The 20,697-nt window shown below is 33.3% G+C and overlaps 1 protein-coding gene across 2 annotated transcripts in view; it reads left to right on the forward strand.

The window, feature by feature from the left end:
- Positions 1-20,697, forward strand: part of PKN2 (protein kinase N2) — a 130,134-nt gene that overhangs the window by 43,317 nt on the left and 66,120 nt on the right. For both annotated transcript variants that reach the window (XM_077905326.1, XM_077905324.1), the window contains exon 2: positions 5,089-5,389. In XM_077905326.1, coding sequence (XP_077761452.1) covers positions 5,089-5,389 — 301 coding nt within the window. The remainder of the gene's footprint in view (positions 1-5,088; positions 5,390-20,697) is intronic.

A 20,697-nucleotide genomic window follows, 5' to 3' on the forward strand; every position in this document is an offset into this window, starting at 1 on the left:
TTAGAAAAACCTTTGTTTCAGAGGTAACAGTGGCACATTCTCTTGTGCTGCAGCACAGTTTTTTCTTTATATTAACACATACATGATTAATGAACAGGAGAATGATGTAAATGTAATATGAACTTTGGGTTAGTTTATCTGTAATTTTTCCCAGAATGTTAATATTTTGAGGCAGTTAAAAAAATTTTTTTTAAAGAAAGCCTTAGCAATATATGAAGACCTTAAGTTAAAAGCTCAAAATCTTACAGAAGTTTGATAGTTTGGGCCTCTGTTATCACTAAGGAAAAGTCTTTTGTTTCTCTAATGATCATTCATTTGTTGATAAAGTGCCTTTCTCTCTGTTTATTTCTGTTATTTTCATTTATCTTACTTACAATTTGGTGTGGCCTTCTAGTCCAAGGATTTATATCATTTTTCAATTCTGGAAAATTCTCATTTATCTTCACGCAGTACTTCTCCCTCATTTTCTTTATTCTCTTATTCTGGAGCTCTTCCTAGATGGATCTTGGATCTTTTCATTTTATCTTCCATGCCTTTTAGTTTCTCATATCTCTATATGTTGAATTCAGAGTAACTTCCTCAGTTTTCTGTCAGTAAGCTAATTCATTATCTTGGTCTAATCTGCTATTTAACCTACCCACTGAGTTTTTAATTTATTTTGGTTCCTTTGAAATTCATCTAATTTTTGCTCTTTGTTTCTTACTCATTAGAGTCTCTATTCCTTTTTTTATTTAGCCACTTGAAACCTGCTTAACTAAAAATCGTTTCAGTTGTTCTATTATAAATCCTGAGGGTATTAATTTTACTAATGGTTTTCTTTTGTTTGGATTTGATCTGATTAAATGCATTAAGCATATGGATAATGTAAAATTTAAAATAGAATTAACCATGAAAGACCTGACATATTTTTTGAACAAGTATTTTGTGATGGTGGATTTAAATAGATAAATAGGGTATAAGAAAGACAAAGTAAAATGATGTAAATAGCAAAGTGTTTGATTAATTTGACTAGAATGGAATGGCTAGCTTAAGATTTCAGTGATAAAAGATATGAGAATTAAAAGGTTTCTTTTATGTGTAGATAATTGGAGCATCATGAACATTGTTAGGAGTTTGGTTTTATGCTTAGGACTAGTTCATTTTTTTTCTATTTATCTATGTACTTTCTGAGCATATTAATGAATTTTAAAGGGAGTTTGTGATTAGAGGTTGGACCTAACTTTGTTTTGAAAAGATGAAAAAAGATACCTACTGTTTAATTTGGGGGTAGTCATGAAATTTTATAGAGTAGAAAACAGTTGTGAATGGTGAATCAAAGTGTTAAGCTTGTAAACATGATATAGACAGTTATTATTGTCTGTAGTAGAACCTACTGAGACAAAGATTATCACTGAAGGTTTTTACTGGTTAAATAGCTATTTATTTTCTGAGGCTAATTTATTTTACTTCTGTTGGGAATATTATTTCATTGCCTAGTATTAATTTTGGCATTTATGATATAATTGTTTTATTATTTTTTTAGGGTAGAGACATAATTTAATAGATAAAATATCTCATTTCACTTGTTTCAAAATCAAGAAAATTACATTTTCCAGTAAATTTCACAGGTTAGGGCAGCCTGGGTGGCTCAGCGGTTTAGTGCCACCTTCAGCCCAGGGCCTGAGCCTGGAGATCTGGTCGAGTCCCACATCAGGCTCCCTGCGTGGAGCCTGCTTCTCCCTCTGCCTATGTCTCTGCCCCCACCCCCCGTGTCTCTCATGAATAAATAAATAAATAAAATCTTTAAAAAAATATTTCACAGGTTATTGCAACTCACATTTTTAGGAAAGGAGTAATAGTACTTTCCTGTCCACAGAGGGACATTTGGTTATCTTAAATTATTGATTATACTGTAGATATCTCTTGCTCCTATTCAAAAAATATTTAAACCATGTCATAACAAAAGATGGGAGTAAAATATGGTTACTTAAAATATAGGCCTATGAAAAGGAAGAGGAAGCCAACATGCTAACCAGCTATGGTTATATCTGTTTTGCCTTTGAGTTTCCTAAAGTATAAGTTCTCTTTATCAGAAAGAGGAAAGCAGGAGTTTCTCAGCAGTGACAGATTTTCCTGAATTCTAAAAGAATATTAAGTAATATAATGGACTAATCATTAAGAAAACAAAACAGAACTACTCTGCCAGGTATAAGCCACCTTACACTCAAATTGCTCATGGTGTTTGAGGTAGTGAAGAGAGGCATCTAATCTAAATTCAAAGAGGGCACAGTCAGGAAATTCTTTCCCAGGAAAAATTGGGGTCAACTGTGAAACAAAGTGAAAGTTAGCAGAGAAGGGACTAGGAAGTTAGTTGAAGAAAAGAAGGAAAGATGGTATATTCCAAAGATGCAGCATGTATTAGTTGCTGAGCCAAGAGAGATTGTCTCTAGCCGTAAATTCTGTAGTTTGATAGAATTGGAATTTAGTGAGCCAATTAAAAAGAAATGAGAGTTGGTTGAAGTAGGCAAAAGACCTTCAAGGATTCACATCAAGTACTGATGCTATTTTATATTGCAAGAGTTTTTTTGTAACCACCTTCTATATTTTAGTATCACAGTTCTCTCTGAGGCTAAACTCTCTGTGGTACCTCAGCAACACTCAGGATGTTGCAGTGTATTTGAAAATTTCTAGGGTGACAAATAGTGACACCATTTGTTGGAAATCATGTAAACCAACTGGAGTCAGTTAAGTTTCAATATTAGATTATCCTACATTCCCTTTGTATGGAGGAGCAGGAATTGAAGGTGGGAGAGTCTGATTTCAATCTGATTTCAAAGTTTGAGAAATGGTGAAAGTACTACCATTAATACGTAACTATAGTTGCTAAAGAATGAAAAAAAATGTAATGTTTTCTTTCAGTTTATGCTATTTCAAATAGCTAAGTTGTTATAATTTAAGTATTAAGTAATTAGGGCATTGCTATTCTGTATTTAGTATTTGTATTCTGTATTTAGTACAGAATTGTTAGGTATTTCTCTTGGCCTATAGGGCATACGGAAAAAATTACTGACACACTAAGGTCACCACAAACCAAGAAATTTAGGGAATCTCTAGCTTAGTACATAATCTTAACAAATTTATGAGAGCAGTTCATGTTTTCTAAGTCTGTAAGGATTGAAATAAAAATATCTGAAGGAATGCAGTTAGCTTAAACTTTTTCATCTAATCATTATTTGCCTTAATCGACTTTACCTGAGGCCAGATAGCAGAAATTTGGCATTTAATTTTTGACAGTGGTCATGTGCTGTTCTTGATAACCAGCCAAAGGTAGATTCATAAACTTTGGAAACTGAATAAATGGATGATAGGATTTATATTTCACTATAAGTAATGAAAAATCTAGATGCTATTTTAGCCCAGATAGAAGATAATTCTATATCTACATAAATAAGGATCCGAAATTTAAGGCCAGTTAGATATAGATCACTTATTTCAGGAATTCTTAATCTCCAATCCTTGGAACCTGGAAATTGTATATACAAACATGAAATTTTCTTTGTTTTACTGTTTGTCAAGAGTTCAGAAGGGATTCTTGGCCCTAAAAATGTCAAGAATAGATTTATCAACTACTTCATTTTTTATATTGCATGCCTTTTGGCACAAGGTAAATTGGTCCAAAGCCAAGACTAGAGCCCATATCTTCCCATCTATTAACCAGCTGTTCTGCAAGATGACCTGGTTTTTAGCAGTTAAGAATTAGATGTAAAAAGTATTTGCACCCAGGAATTTAAACAGAACTTACTTATTTGGTTATGATGAATTCCTAAAGAAATTAAAGAAAATCTTTTTAATTAATTGGATCTGTGGTTTAAAAGGTACATAATAAGGGTGCACAGTGAAATGTCTCTTTTCTAGAACCTTCAGAAACTCAGTTCCTTTTCCCAAAGGTAAACATTACTTCTAATGTTTATGTTTGAGAAATTAAAAATTTAAAAACCAGTAGTATTATAATAATGGAGTTTAAAATAACAAATGACATATAAATAGCAAGGACATAGTTTTGGTTTGTTTTAAATGTAGATTTGATGTGCTTACCTAATCTGATTTTTATTTTAAGATGAATACTGATAGTGTATATTGTCTTAGCTTCTATCAGTAGGACATAATTGAGACATATTTTCCAGTAATGATATTTTTTTTAAAGATTCTATTTATATATTCATGAGAGACACAGAAAGAGAATCAGAGACACAGGCAGAGGGAGGAGAAGCAAGCTCCATGCAAGGAGCCTGTTGTGGGACTCAATCCCGGGACTACGGGATTAGGCCCTGAGCCAAAGGCAGATGCTTAACTGCTGAGCCACCCAGGCGTTCCATAATGATGTTTTTGTAGTGAGTTAACAAAGTTATCAGTTGGGATAGTTAGCCACGAAATAATATAGAGTTCTAAGTATAGTCTTTCCAAATCCTAATGTGTTTAATTCATTAATCAAAAAGTGGCCATAAATATACAACTTTATTTTTGCCAATTATTAGTTTTTTAAGAGGTTTTTTTTTATAGCAGATTAAATAGGATTGTATCTTACCTATGGAATTTAGTAATAATTTTCACTTATTGAGTGACTGTACAGTGGGCCAAGAATTGTAGTTGGAGCTTCACATAAAATCTTTTGGATTATCACAGTATCTCTGGAAGGTGGCAGTATTATGTAGATTTTATGGACAATTAAACTGAATGTTTGAGAAGTCAAGTAACTTGCTCATGATTCACAGTGTAGGTGTTAGGATCTAACTTGGGTTTATAGGATATCAGAAATCTACTGTCTTTATACAGCCCTAAGATGCTTTTGTGTGTAGATGTGTTTACTTTAATATAAATTTATCAGATAATGTTGTTTAGTGAGTGGGCAAAGTTTTTGAACTTAGGATTTTGTATGGTGATATAAAGGTAACTAGTCTGTTGCTTATTAAGGAAGTAACTAAATGTAATTAAATGTAATATACTTAATAAAGAATCACTGAATACAGTTTTGTTCTTGTGCTGAACATTTTACTGAGCAGCTAACTTTCCTAAACTACCACATTTATATCTTTTCCCTTTTTTCTGTAGGGAGATTCCCGAAGTCTTCCATTTTCTGAGAATGTGAGTGCTGTTCAAAAATTAGACTTTTCAGATACAGTGGTGCAACAGAAACTGGATGATATCAAAGATCGAATCAAGAGAGAAATAAGGAAAGAACTGAAAATCAAAGAAGGAGCTGAAAATCTGAGGAAAGTCACAACAGATAAAAAGAGTTTGGCTTACGTGGACAACATTTTGAAAAAATCAAACAAAAAATTAGAAGAACTGCATCACAAGCTACAGGAACTAAATGCACATATTGTTGTATCAGATCCAGAAGACGTTACAGGTATATATGTATTTTATTTGATATTTATATAGTACATTAATAAGATTTGTATCATCTTCAAAATGAATAAGCTTTGTTACATAATATTTTTTAGCTTTTAGGAACTATATTTTCTCTGATTGTTAAGGTTTTGTTTATATTCTATTCAGAAGTGCAGTGAATTGATGAATATGAAAATTGGAATGTTTACTTAGAGATGAATAACACTGCTGTCTTTTCTCTTACCCTCTGTCAGTAAGACATCACTGAGAGTTATTTTCCAAGATTAATGTTTTGTATTGAGTCAACCACATGCTCTTACCTGATTCATCCTTGTGATCAGCAACACAAGTTTGCCAGATGACTTTTTAAAGTTAAAAATGTATCTGTGACTGAGGGATATTTTTATTCTTTGCAAACGTAATTAATCAAACCTATGACCTTTGTTCTGCGTGCTCTAATAACTAAGCCACCAGACATATTGTTTGAAAAGGAAGAAGAAGAAAATTTTAAAAACCAAACATTACTTTTTTTATTAAACATAGAAAAGGAAAATATAACCCATAAATAACTCCAACCTAAGATTTTTAAACAATGGATTTAACAAATGTTCATATTGGAAATTTTTCAGTGGTACAGAAAGTAAAAATAGAAAAATTACCTCTCTCCACCTAGGCTCTCTCCCTAAAGGTAGCACTTACTAACTTTTTGTATATCTTTCTAGAAGAAAAATTCCCATATTTGTACCAATATTTATCCATTTATATATGTATTCTTTCTAAAACTTTTTATTTAAAAAATCATATAAGACACATTAGTCTAATAGTTTTGTCTTTGCAAAGATAGTATTTTGAGCAAAGTTTGTAATCTCTATAATCTTCGATGTCTTCATTTGCAGATAAAAGGAGTGGTATATGTACAGTAATGTATCCAACATCATAGAAATTTTGGAAGTATCTGTGAGATTAGTTAATAAAAAATAATAGATATAAGCAAAAATGACTAAGAACCTCAAATTACCAATCTAAAACATTGGATAAAATACTTCAGATATTCTGTGTACTTAATAAAACTTACTTTAATGCATCGGTTTCAACATCTGGGATTTACCTTAGGGATTTCATTTGGAGACTCTCTATGTAGAGATTTCAACCTCGTAAGAACAACTGAATCTTAAAAATGACAGAAATCATAGAGAAATCAGTCTTCTTATTTTAAAGCCAAAATAATCCCAAAGATGTGAATTAATTTTCCCAGAATAATAAAGTTAGCTAAGAACTCTTAAATTCCTCATCTAGTATTCTCTTACCCCACACATTCAATAATTATATATAAATGGAAATTCATATTATGAAAACGCTTTTCTTAGCAATATCACATAAACTTAGAAATAGCTTGTTCTATTGGAACTCTGCCAAGCTCTGCATTTTTTGCCCATTACTTCTTTAGGAGAAGTCTAAAATAAGAAATGGCGCTGGAGCTTTAAACTCTGTTTATTTAGAGAAAACATTTTTTTCCTCACAGAATACTGATAACTACCTTGTAATTGGAATATTGAGAATTTTTGCCAAACAAAGTGTAACACATTTGGTTTCCCCAGTCCCTTTAAAAAAATTAACTTTACTGAAGTATAAGTTACATATGATAAAATGCCCATCGGTGGTACTCTTGTATACAGTAATTGTCAGTTAGGCTCCAGTCCGCATCCCTGGCTTTAGGCTTTAGGCAACCATTCATCTACCTTCTATAGGTTTGTCTTTCTTAGAGTTTCATATAAGGAAATGACCTTGAAGTCCTACTATCAAATTATTTTTCTTTCTCAAAAGCCAATTCAGATATCACTGTGAAATCTTCCCGGACTTTCTCTGATTATCTTTCTTTGTTCTGCTTTGTACATTCATTGTTGTATCATGTTACATTGTAATTGAACATGTTTAAATCTTTACATGTTTAAATCACTAAACTGCATGTTCCTTGAGGATAAGACATGTTTTTATTCACCTTTTTTCAAGGCTAATCATAGAGCCTGGAACATAGTACCTGTTTAGTTGTGTATCTCAAAAAAAGAAAAACCAGCAAATAAAACTCTTGTATTCTTATAATTAATAGCAAAATAGACTTTATCATAGTGCTTTAAAAATTTAATAGCTTAGGGAACAAAGCCTTGAATAAAAGTTTTAAGTTAAATCAGTTTTCTTTACTGATCTTTCTTTTCTTTTCCTTTTTTTTGAGCCTAGGGGCCTGTGGGTGGGCCAGTGCAGAGGGAGAGGGGGAGTGAGAATCTTAAGCAGACTCCATGCCCAGCTTGGAGCCCAATGCAGGGCTCAGTCTCACAACCCTAAGATTATGGCCTAAGCCAAAATCAAGAGTCAGACACTACACTGACTACATGCACCACCCAGGTGCCCCTTTTACTATCATTTAATATTGAATTTTCATATAATTGCAGGGCAAATGTTATATACAATATAAATTTCTACTATGATTTCTTAATACTTTAAACTTGACAATTTTGTTAAAATTGGAGTTCATTAAAAAAAAATAGTTCTCTTTGCAAATGGTATAGTCACACAACTTGGTAATAAGTTTTTTTTTCTTTTTTTCCTCATTACTTAACAACAGTAAAAGCAAACAACAACACAAGATTATAGGTGGTTCAACATTAATTTTAGGTTAGATTGCCATAAAATTGTACGTGTTTTATATTGTGTATTAAGGTAAACAAAATCATTTATTTTAGATTAGGTCTGACAAGATTCAAAGACATAGTTCTTTGCTTTTAGTTCTCTAAAGTGTGTGGAATAACAAGTGTTCCTCTCATCTTGGTGGTATGCAAGCAGAATGACTCAAAGAGGGATAAAATCTAAGTCTGCATTGTGTGAAAAATTACTATGTAAGTAGTTAGGAGACCTGCTTAATTCACCTCTGCAATAATTAACTCTATTAATCTTTAGTTTCATATTTGTAAAATAAGGATTTTTATTCAAGATAAACTTCAAGACTTTTAAAACTCAGAAATGTTGCATGTTATAATATCAAGATCTGAACATTTGGGACTGTTATTGGTAAAATATATGAGAGTGTTCATTTATCCTTAAGAGTAGCAAGAAATTAATTTTTTTTGGTGTTTTCTTCATGCTTATGCCCTCTTTACCTTTTATATACTTCAAGATAGTCTCATCGGTATTATTATTCCACATGGGAATTATACAGATATTGTTAGAATGAGGCTGAATGCATCTTATGAAAAGATTACTGGATCTTTGTAAAGTGGAGTGGCAATCTAAGTCTTAGTTGACACTTGAGACTCCTAAAGGAAATATTTGGGAAAGAACCAGTATCTTGAATATTAAACTTTTGTGTGTCATCCCTAAAGAAGAGAGTAAGAATATTTGTCATATTTTGTTAAGTATAACCCAGGCCCCTCTGTTTTCATCTTATTTCCTTTTCTTCTACCTCTACCTGTTTCCATTTTCTCATGTTACACCAAACTTAGACTGTTTTTTTCCCTATTGAAGTAATGGATATTTTCTTTACTATCTAGAATATCCAGAAGTTAAATACTGATTTAGTATACAACTAATAATATTGATAATTTTTTAGAGTTAACCTTAGAAATTCCTCTAAATTCTGAGATAATGACTATGTTGAAGGAGTTTTTCTTAATGACTAAGGTGCAGTTTATAAAGTCTTTCTTGAATAGAAGTAAAAATTTAATTTTTTTTTATTCTTGGCCTATCCACATAAATGTGGCATAAAAACTGTAGTTGAATTTTATATGTATTAAAATATGTGTGAAATCTGTGGCCTGGTTTGTTACATAATTCTACATATTTTTTGTTTCTGACTGAATTTCTCATTCTGAGGTAACCGTACTTTGTATTAAGTTTTGAAGTCTTAAAGGATTGCCATTGAGTAATTGTGATCATTAATTAGCAAGTCACTTTTAACATTCATAGATTTGGGGAACCCTGGGTGGCGTAGCGGTTTAGCGCCTGCCTTTGGCCTGGGGCACGATCCTGGAGACCCGGGATCGAATCCCACGTCGGGCTCCCAGTGCATGGAGCCTGCTTCTCCCTCTGCCTGTGTCTCTGCCTCTCTCTCTCTCTCTGTGTGACTATCATAAATAAATAAAAATTAAAAAAAAAAAAAAACATTCATAGATTTGTTTCCTCATCTTTAAAATCATGAGATTACATGATTTGTAGATTCCTAATACTTAAATTCTTTGATGATACACTTTTCTAAAACTAATATGCAGTAAAATTGATTCTTTTTTGGTAAACCATTTCATAAATTTTAACATATGCCAGGTTTATCTAACCACCACAATCAGAAAAAAGAACAGGGCTTTTTCTTTGTAGTCAGATCCTCTCCCCATTCAATATCCCTTGGTAACCTCTGGTCTATTCTCTGTCCAGATTGTTTGCTTTTCAACAATGTCATATAAAGGAAGTCCTAAAGTATGTAATCTTTTGAGACTGCTTCTTTCGGAGTATTGCATTTTGAGATTCATCCAGGTTTTTGCATTTATCAATAGTTTATTCTTTTTTATTGCTGAGTAGTAAGTCTTTTAGATGGATGTACCACAACTTGTTTATCTATTATCTAAGAACATTAAGATGGTTTTCCAGTTTTTGTCTATTATCAGTAAAGCTACTAGAACTACGCATTAACAGGTTTTTGTGTGAACATGTTTTTAATTCACTTTAGTAAATACTTAGGTGTGTGATTGCTAAATCATATTATAGAGTATATGTTTAGCATTAGAAGAAACAAAACAGATGAACATAGAGGAAGGGAAAGGAGAGAGAGAGGGAAGCAAACCATAAGAGCAAACAGAGTTGATGGACGGAGGTGGGCTGGGGATGGGCTAAATGGGTGATGGGAATTAAGGGAGGGCACTTGTTATGATGAGTACTGGGTGTTGTATGTTAAGTGATGAATCACTAAATTCTACACCTGAAACCAATTTTAACCATATTTGGTAACTAAAATTTAAATAAAAACTTGGAATAAAAAAATAAAAACTTCAAGATGTTTTTAGTAGTTGCTATATCAGTTTTCATTCTCATCAGGAATATATGAGAGCTCTAGTTCCACATCCTCTTCAGCACTTGGTATTATTAATATATTTTTTAACCAGTCTTAACAGGTGTATAGTGATTGATGACACACATTATTGTAATCAGAGATAGGAACAAAGAAAAGTAGCAACGTCTTTAAGAGAATTTGTGAAAGAGATATGCATGCCTTAGGTAGAGTTAGGTACAGAATGAAAAAGTTGTCTCTACCAGGAGATACAATATGCAGTTTTCAAACTTCAAGGTGTAATATAACAGATAAAGTGATTCTGAAATTTTTAATGCCTCATTTGCTTACCTTAAGTATTACAGCTCACAATCTTATCTCTGCTATTTTTGTAAAATATTAAGCTAAACCAGAGGTTGTACTAGTTATAGAGGATCTCAGCAACATTACTTTAGTTGATGACATATGAGAAAGGTCATCCTGAATATACAAAAGAACTGATTAAGCATCCATTAATACTAAATGAGCATTTATTATAGTCTGAGCAGGTTCTAACAGCTGTATAAAGTAAGCATATTTGTTTAAACACAAATGCTTAATTTGGGGAGAAGTATGAGTTAATATAACTGTAATACATGGCAAGATTCTGGAGCAGTTTATTCTTAAAATATCAATTTATAAGTATCAGGTGAAAACCAGAATGTTGGCAAGTGAACAGTAGTTAAGACTTCAGATGGAAGTTTGTGAAGGAGATAGATAAATAGTATGCAGATGCTTCAGCATACTACTCTGATTAATATAAATTTGGCTAGGTTTACTTCAACTATATTTCCTCTTGCATTATTTTATTTTTAAAGATTTTATTTATTTATTCATGAGAGACAGAGATAGGCAGAGACAAAGGCAGAGGGAGAAGCAGGCTCCATTCAGGGAGCCCGGCGTGGGAATCCATCCCGGGTCTCCAGGATCACATCTGGGCTGAAGGCGGCGCTAAACTGCTGGGCCACCCGGGCTGCCCATATATTTTTCTTGTTTGTTTTTTTTTTTAAATACAGTAAGTAAATAGCCTGTGTTCTATAAGCAGACATCCTGGTTGTACAAGTAGCACTTCATTAATATTGAGCATTGGAAGCCAGCTGGGTATAAAATAAAGATCAAAGCTTATATGATCTGAGATCTCATCCACATTGGATCATTATTTAATTGTGTGGTTGTATACCACTTGCATCTCCTCCAGGCCTTGTTTTTCTCGGTTGTGAAACCTGAGGATGGACTATTTATGTCCTTTCTAGGGTGTTTTGTGAATAAAGTGTTTTTAATAGCCTGATGGAAGGTCAATTATGAGCACCTAAGCTCTTCTAATGAAACACCTTGTTGGACGTAAGTAGAGTCTGAGAAAGCTTTCTTGGGCCTGGGAAGACTCGGGTCATACCTCCAGAAGAATCAAGGAACCAGTTTAAGGCTGGCCCTTAAGTAATCAGGATCATTTTAAGCATATGGACTGCTCCTATATTCTAGAACTCTAATTCATCTTAGAAGCCAACTACTCAGTTGTGGTTTTAGAGAAAATATTGAAAGCACCAAAACAGCATATCTGTTGCTCTACACAGTGTTGGCAAAACTAGTAACAAATTTAATTTTTACTCATCATTCTGGCTCTGGAAAATCTCAACGCTAGGGATATTTTAACTACATCGTGTTTTTTGATGACTTCCAAAGTAGTACACCTGACTAAGCTCTTTAACTTTGTTACTTTTTTGTCCTTTGTCCTTTGCATAATACCTGGATATATATGATATACGCAGTTCCTTGTGTTATATTCCCTTTGATTTCTGTTTATCAGCTAGACTCTGAGTGATTTTTTTTCCCTCTTCCCGTACCATACATGCAATACTGTAACTCCAATTTGCCTAACTCCTCTTAATTTGTAGGCCATTGCTGTCCATATTCTAGTTCTATCATTTGATCTTCAGGTCCACAAATTAGATATAATTATTACCTGCATTTACTGTTTCTTTTTTTTTTTTCTACTTTCTACTCTACTGAATCTGGGATTTGCATATTTCATCAGTTATGGTAATTTCTTAGCCCCTGGGTTTTTTGTTTTTTGTTTTTGTTTTGTTTTGTTTTTAATATTGCAGCTCCTGTATTCCCTCTGATCTTTCATTTTGGAACTCCAGTTAGATACATGATAATTTCTTCAAGTCTATCTCCATTTCTCTGGTATTCTTTTTACCTGTGTCCAGTTTGCTCTTGATCACATATATTTGATCACATATATTTCTGATTTCTGTTACATATTTTTTAATACTAGAAGTTCTGTTTTGTTAATCTTGGTAATTTTTGATAGGTCTTGTCCTGATCATTCCTTTGATACCCTTTGTATTTAGTTTTACATATTAAATATGCTTTTTTACATTCAGTATAAGATAATGACAATAAGTGAAATTTTTGCCGTACTACTCCTGTAGCTTTTTTCATTCATGGTGAATTTTTTTTTTCTACCTGAGCTTTGTGGTTCCTAATTGTGTACATACTTTCACTAGAACTTTATCTGTGGGAATTCTTCTAGGTCTAAATTAATTCATTAATTATGAGAGAGCACAAGCAGGAGGGACAAGGGGAGGGAAAGGGAATTTCAAGTAGACTCTGCACTGAGCACCAAGCCTGATGTGGACCTCGTCCCATGACCCTTAGATCACGAACTGAGCAGAAACCAAGAGGTTGTCCAGCTGCACCACACAGGCGCCCCTTGGTCTGAATGTTTTCAAAGAAGATTTGCATTTCTTTTGGTAAGATACCTGAAAGTGTTATCAATTAAAATAAATTTAAGCCAAGTTTTTGGGGACCACGTAGACAGTATGATTTTCTGTGTCAAACCTACATGAGAGTAGTAGGAATTTAAAGAATATCCATTCTCCTTCACCACCATCATCCCAAGCCAAAGACAAGTCAACTAATAATTCGACCATTGTGGATGGTACCTTTTAAGATGTCTGTCTTTAAGTTTTTTCTTAGATGCCTGGGTAACTCAGTGGTTGAGCCTCTGCCTTTGGCTCAGGGCGTGATCCTGGCGTCCCGGGATCAAGTCCCGCATTGGGCTCCCTACAAGGAGCCTGCTTCTCCCTCTGCCTGTGTCTCGTCTCTGCCTCTCTATGTGTCTCTCATGAATAAATGAATAAAATCTTTCTTAAAAAAATTAAGTTTTTTTCTGATCTGATTGCCCACTTTGTAGGTTTTTCCCACATCCTTTTCTTGGGCTCTTACTAAAATCCAAGCTTTAGTCCACCAGGATAATAAGAGCTTAACAAGTCTCTTTTTATCAGAAAAGCAAAAGCATTCTCAGAAAGGTAAAGCTACAGATGTCTACTTGTATCTGCCCTGGAATTTGGTCACATGCACCATGTGCCTTCTTCCTAGCTCCCAACTGTGAAACTGAGAAATTTTGTTTTCCCCCTTAACTTGCCTCTTATTTTAAGCAAGAGAGATGGAGCATGGAGTTTGAAGTTAGTACTTAACGAAGTGCAAATATTTTTTACTATTTAGGTGTCTCATAGCATTTTATTTTTTTGGTTTTTTATTTTTTTATTTTTTGGAGTGTGGGGGCAGGCGTGCAGGGAGAGGCAGAGGGAGAGAGAGAGAATCTTAAGAAGGCTCCACGCCAGCACAGAGCCTAATGCTGGGCTTGATCTCAAAACCCTGGAATCATGAACTGAGTGGAAATCAAGAGTTAGACGTTTAACTGACTGAGCCACACAGGTGTCCCAGCACTTTGAATTTTATAGGAAATTCTCTTTTTAAAAAGTTATTTTTGGTGAAATTAATTTCTTAAAATATTCTCCATTTAATATAATTTTCAAATTTATTGATATAATTTATATAATATCTGTGTTAGCCATTTAAAGTCAGCATATATCTGTAGGAATATTCCCTCTTTCATTCCTAATATGGGTATGTTCTCCATTTTTCTTCCTTGACCACTTTTCTAAGACTTCTCATTATTCTGCTTCTTTACAAAAAAAAATTTTTTTTTTCACCGAGCCTTTCTTCTGGGTATTTGATTTCGTTAATCTATGCCCTAATTTTTAGTACTTCCTTTCTCCTGTTCTTTTTGGAATTATTTGGCTATTTTTAAAAAACTAACTTGAGACAGATGCTTAGAACTTTAAATTCTCTTTTCTAATATATCTTCAGGGTTTATGAATATCCTCTCAGTATTACTTAACTGCATCACAAAATTTTCCGTATGTAAAATTTTAAAAATTTATTTTTCTTGATATGTAATTGGCATGTAGCATTATGTACATTGAAGTTTACAACAGTGTTGGTTTGGTACATTTCTATATTGCAATATGATTACCACCATAGCATCAGCTATTATCAAATCACATCTTTTTTTGTGGTAGGAACAATTAAGATCTAGTCTCTTAGTACCTCTGAGGTTTATAATAAAGCATTATCGTCTGTAATCACTCTACTGTGCGTTAGATCTCTAGGACCCATTTGTTTACCAATTCCATGTTTGTATCCTTAACACATCCTCAATTTTTTCACCCTCAGCATCTGGAAACCACCATTGTATATTCTATTTTGTGATATCTCAGCTTTTTTAGATTCTACATATAAGTGATATCATACAATATTTGTCTTTCTGTGTCTACTTACTTCATTTAGCATTATGCCCTCAATATCCATGCCCTAAATGGCTGAATAATACATATTCCATTTTGCATGTGTGTATATATACATACATGCAGTATACACTCAACACCTTCTTTATCCATACTACTATTGATAGATCCTTAGGTTTTCTTTTCTTTTTTTTTTTTTTTTTTTTTTTTTTTTTATTTATGATAGTCACACAGAGAGAGAGAGAGGCAGAGACATAAGCAGAGGGAGAAGCAGGCTCCATGCACCGGGAGCCCAATGTGGGATTCGATCCCTGGTCTCCAGGATCGTGCCCTGGGCCAAAGGCAGGCGCCAAACCGCTGCACCACCCAGGGATTCCCTCTTAGGTTGTTTTCAGATGTGATTAGGCGCATTCAGGGTGGTATGGCCGTAGACTTTAGGTTTTTTTCAGATCTTGACTATTGTGAATAAATGCTTCAATAAACATGGGTGGTGTGCACATATCTCTTAGATACGGTTTTATTTCTTTTAAATATATACCCAGGAGTGGGATTGCTGAATATGGTAGCTCTATTTTTTATTTTTTGAGGAACCTCCATACTGTTTTCCATAATAGCTAAACCAATTTATATTCCAACCAGCAATATACAAGGATTCCTGTATCTCCACAGCCTTCAAGGACACTTTTTCTTTATTTTTTTTTTTCCTTTGCGGAACTTTTTAGTTTATGTAGGTTGAGTTTATTTTTGCTTTTGTTGTTACATCCAAAAAATTATTGCCAAGACCATTATTGAGGGCTACATTATTTTCCTACATTTTCTTCTAAGAGTCTTATGGTATTAGGTCTTGTGTTTAAGTCTTTGATTCATTTTGAATTACCAAGATTTGTCTGCCTATTACTGGGGCTAATGTGGGCGAGACTGCTTCCAGGTCCTTTGGCCTCTGGTACTGGATACCACAAATTCAGCAAAGGCATTTCTTTTCATACATGGGTGTCTAATTTATTGTTAAAAAAGGAGGAACATCTATGACCCATGATGCTGATACCACCTAAAGTTTTAATCAGTTTGAAATATTTTCTCATTATCATTATGTTTTTGTTGTCTCATGAACTATTTAAAAGTGTATTTCTTAGTAATTAAACATGAGACTTTACAGTTATCCTTTATATATGGATTTTTTTCTAAATTTTTTTTCTAAATTAATTACACTGTAGTCCCTTGAAATTTGCTGAGACTTTATGTTCTGTGTGTGCCAAAAAAAAATAATGCATATTCTCCAGTTGGGTGTTATTCTTAGTATATTTATAGGTTAGGAATTTATTTGTGTTAAAATCTGCATCTTTACCTGGGTTTGTGTCTGCTTATTCAATTCATTACCAAAAACACTATTAATACTTAGTGGAATCTGGAGTTGCTGTTTTTTTTAATTCTTTTAATTTTTGCTCTTTTGTGGTCATGTTTTTGAGCACCTACAAATTTAGAATTATCTTTCTGGTGAATTGAACCTTCTATTGTTATGACGTGAATTTCTTCTCTCCAGTAATTTTTGTGCTGAAGATATCTTTTGCCCATTATAAATATAGTTTGGGGGTTGGGATTATTGATGGCATGGAATATCTTTACTCTTTTACTTTCAGCTTTTCTGTATTACTATGTTTTAGATAGTCTCTTGTAAACAACATATAGTTGCATTTAGTTTTATTTGTTTTTACCCAGACTAATTTTTTAATCATTGTAAGATCTTTGTCTTTTACCTAAATCATTTAGTCTATTATATTTAAATAATTACTGATGTAATTGGGTGTGTATTTTGTGCTTTCAGTGTTTCTTTTTCTTTCTTGCCATTTTTATAGTCAATTATTTTGGAAAATTTGGTTAATTTAGTACAAAATGCATGTTTATTAAAGACCAGTGTTAATCACTGTTCTTTCCCATCTCTATATAATTCAGAGGCCTTAGCATACCTCGGCTTACCCATATCTGTTATTGTTGGCTTATTTTTTATTCTTGCTTTCTTAAAACCCTTACACGGCTTTTTAAATTGATTTATATAGTAGTCATTTAATGTTTCTCACATGTAGGGCAGCCTGGGTGGCTCAGCAGTTTAGCACTGCCTTCAGCCCAGTGCGTGATTCTGGAGACCCAGGATCAAGTCCCACGTCGGGCTCCCTGCATGGAGCCTGCTTCTCCCTCTGCCTGTGTCTCTGCCTCTCTCTCTCTCTCTCTCTCTCTCTCTCTGTGTCTCTCATGAATAAAGAAAATCTTTTTAAAAAATTTAAAGTTTCTCACATGTAAACCGTTTTCTGTGCTCTTCATTCCTTATTTCTCTTTTGATATACCAATTTGTGTATCACTTTGAGTTTTCTTTTTAAGAGTTTGTGACATTCTTTCCATCTTGGTAGTGTTTTAGTTTTTCTTCATTCTTGCAAGGTATTTTCACTGAATTTGCAATAGAAGCTTGATAATTATATCTTATAGAGAAACTCATTCTGTTTTCTAGCTTTCATTGCTATTTTTGAAAAGTTCTCTGTCTATAGTAGCTTCTTTAAAGGTACTCTTTCATAGACTGCTCTTAAGATTTTCTCTTTGTCTTTGATTTTTTTTTTTTTTGAAGTTTTACCATGATGTGTCTAAGTATGAACTTTTTTCCCTATATATATCTGCTTGGAGTTGATTGGATAGCTTTAAGTCATGGATTGGTATCTTTTATAAGTTCTGAAAAATTTGTCTTTTTCTCTTCACAAAAATGTCTTTGAATCATCATATTTCTTTTTTCTTCTGAAATACAGTAAGATATATTTAGATATTTTTCAGTCCTTTGTCCTTTTAATCTTTTATTTTCCATTCCCTCCACTTCATTTTTAAGCTTACGTATTTTTCAGTACTAGTGTGCTATTTTTCTGTGTCTAATTTGCTGTTAAACTAATCCATTAAAATAGTTAAGTCTAAGTCCTAGCACTCAAGATGCTTGTAGTCTCAGAGGGAAAACAGACACAAAAATAGACCATTTTAATACTGTATAATATATATATTTCAGTGAAGGGAAGAAAAAAATACTTAAAGACATATTATAAAGGGCACCTGATCAGATTGGGGGATGGTTAAGGAAGAAAAAAATCTTGCCTAAGCTGAGTTAACAGTAGCATGAAGGAAAACAGGTACATTGCATTTTGGAAAGATAAAGATTTTTTTAAAGCAAACATAGAATTTGACAAAAAACAGTAATAGAAAGTTAGCTTAGAGCTAGTCAGCATAAAGCCTTTATTTCAACGCCTAGCTATAAAAGTAGGACCTTATTTGGGACTCTTTTGATCTAATACATAAACATTATACTAAAAACCTTGTTATCTGGGGTATCTGGGTGGCTCAGACACTTAAGCGTGCCTTAGCTCAGGTCATAATCCCAGGGTCCTAGGATCCAGCCCTGTGTCAGGCTCCCTGCTTAGTGGGGAGCCTGCTTGTCCCTCTGCCTCTCTCCCTGCGTGTGCTATCTCTGTCAAATGAATAAATGAAATCTTAAAAAAAAAAAAAAGAAAGAAAAACCTTGTTATTTGTATAACATATATTTTAAATTGTATGACAATGTTTAGAAGATAAGAAGTACAAATAATTCCTGTAATCCCAACCACTACCACCACCACCACCACCACCACCACCACACACAACTGGTTTGGTAGGTACAGCAAATAAATGCAGCAAATGGAGATTTGACATGATTCTCAGTCATGGGGTTTTTAAAGTGGCAAAGTATGTACTTAAGAATAGATTCAACATTTGCTCTTCTTAGAGTGGAAAAATAATTTCATCTTACAGAATTTTTTTACATTTCCTTTTTTGAAAGGAGAACATTAATGGGGAGTTCTGGTTATCCCTGTTTTGAAATATGTTTCACCATGAAGAAAAGTTTAACTAATATACTGGTACCCATATGTTTTATAATGCTAGAATTTACCGTAACCTATAAGAAAGGGAACTAGAGAGAAGAAAAGTATTTCGTTAAAAGGAAAAATAAGCAAAATCTGAGTGGACAGCAAAATGGTTCTCTAATTTCTAAATAAGTAAAAACTGGGCTTTATAAAACTAGACCTATCTAAAGTTAAATTTCTGCCTTGGCATATAGTTTTAAGACTTTTGCAAATTACTTGATCTAAGTTTTAGTTGGTTCTATTTGTAAAATAAGGTTGTGTTACAAACTTGTGAGTTCCTTTGAAGATTAAATGAGGAGAAATACCAGCTACTTAACTGTGCCCTGACATGTAATTTTATTGAGCCCTAAACATTGGCCTAAGCACTATGCAGGGTTTATCTTCACAATAACCCCCAATTTGTGGCTGAGGAAACTGTAACAGAGAGATGTGAAGTAAGTATATGATCAAGACCACACCAATAAGCAGTAGCCACAGGATTTTAATCAAGGCATTCTGACCTCCAGAGCCCAGACCCCTAATCATTATGTTATTTCTTATGTTTTTATAATCCTTATTAAAACTGAGGACATAGTTTTCCATAAAAAATAGTGTTAGGAAAAAAAAAAAAATAGTGTTAGGTTTTATAATATTACAAATTCACAGACTATTAGAATCAATGTATCTTTCCAGTGTCTTAGTACAACCTGTTTTAATGTGCAAGAATTTCTTATATAGCGTCTTTAACAGATTATAATACAGCTTTTGTGTAAATGCTTCCAGAAACAAGGAATTCTATTACATTCTAAGGAATCTTTTCATTGTTAGATAACTTAAAATGTAAGGAATTTCTCTTTATGATAAAATTTTTATCCTCACTACCTTTACCTATTTGTTCTAATTCTTTGCCTGGTGGGGAAATAGTAAGTGGATAGCTTCTTTCATAAGCATATAATTAAATATTTAGGCAAGAATCTTTTCTCTTTCTCACCCTAGGCTAAACACCATCAACTATTTTACAGACAACACATTTCCACACATTTCTCAACTGAGGGCCTTCTATGAATGCATCCCAGTTCTTTTTTTTTAAATGTGCTTACTATAAATTAACTTTATACACCAAATTTTATGTGATTTTGATTTCTTACAAAAGTATCATTTATGCTAAAAAGAAGAAGAAGAAGAAGAAACCCTAACTGTTCACAGATCTGAATACACCTAACTTTTTAGTCATTACTGTAATGTGCAATTCATTTATGGACACAACAGGAGATATGCTTACACTTCATATAAGGACTACTACTAGTTAATGTTTATTGAATATTTACTGTGCACCATACGTTTTTCTAAGCTCTTTAAATGTAATTTATTTAATCACAATAATCCCGTGAGCTTGATGCTATTTTTACTGTTTCAATAAGGACAGTGAGGCACAAGAGAGCTATTAAGTAGTTTTACCCCCTATTATATGGTTTGTACTAAATCTCAGTTCCAAACCTGAGATTCAGACCTAGGTACTCTTAACCACTCTGATATATATGTCTTAGTTCAGGCTGCTTCAACAAAATACCATGGATTGAGTGGCTTAATATTTCTCACAGTTCTGGAGGCTGGGAACTCAGATCAAGATGCCAGCAGGGTCAGAGTTCTGGTAATGGACCTCTTCCTGGTTTGCAGACAGCATCTTTGTATCCTTACATGATAGAGACCATCCTGATCTAATTACTTCCCAAAGGGCTCGCTGCCAATACCATCACATTAG

The sequence above is a fragment of the Canis aureus genome, chromosome 8 (assembly GCF_053574225.1).
Source record: "Canis aureus isolate CA01 chromosome 8, VMU_Caureus_v.1.0, whole genome shotgun sequence".
Lineage (NCBI taxonomy): Eukaryota > Metazoa > Chordata > Mammalia > Carnivora > Canidae > Canis > Canis aureus.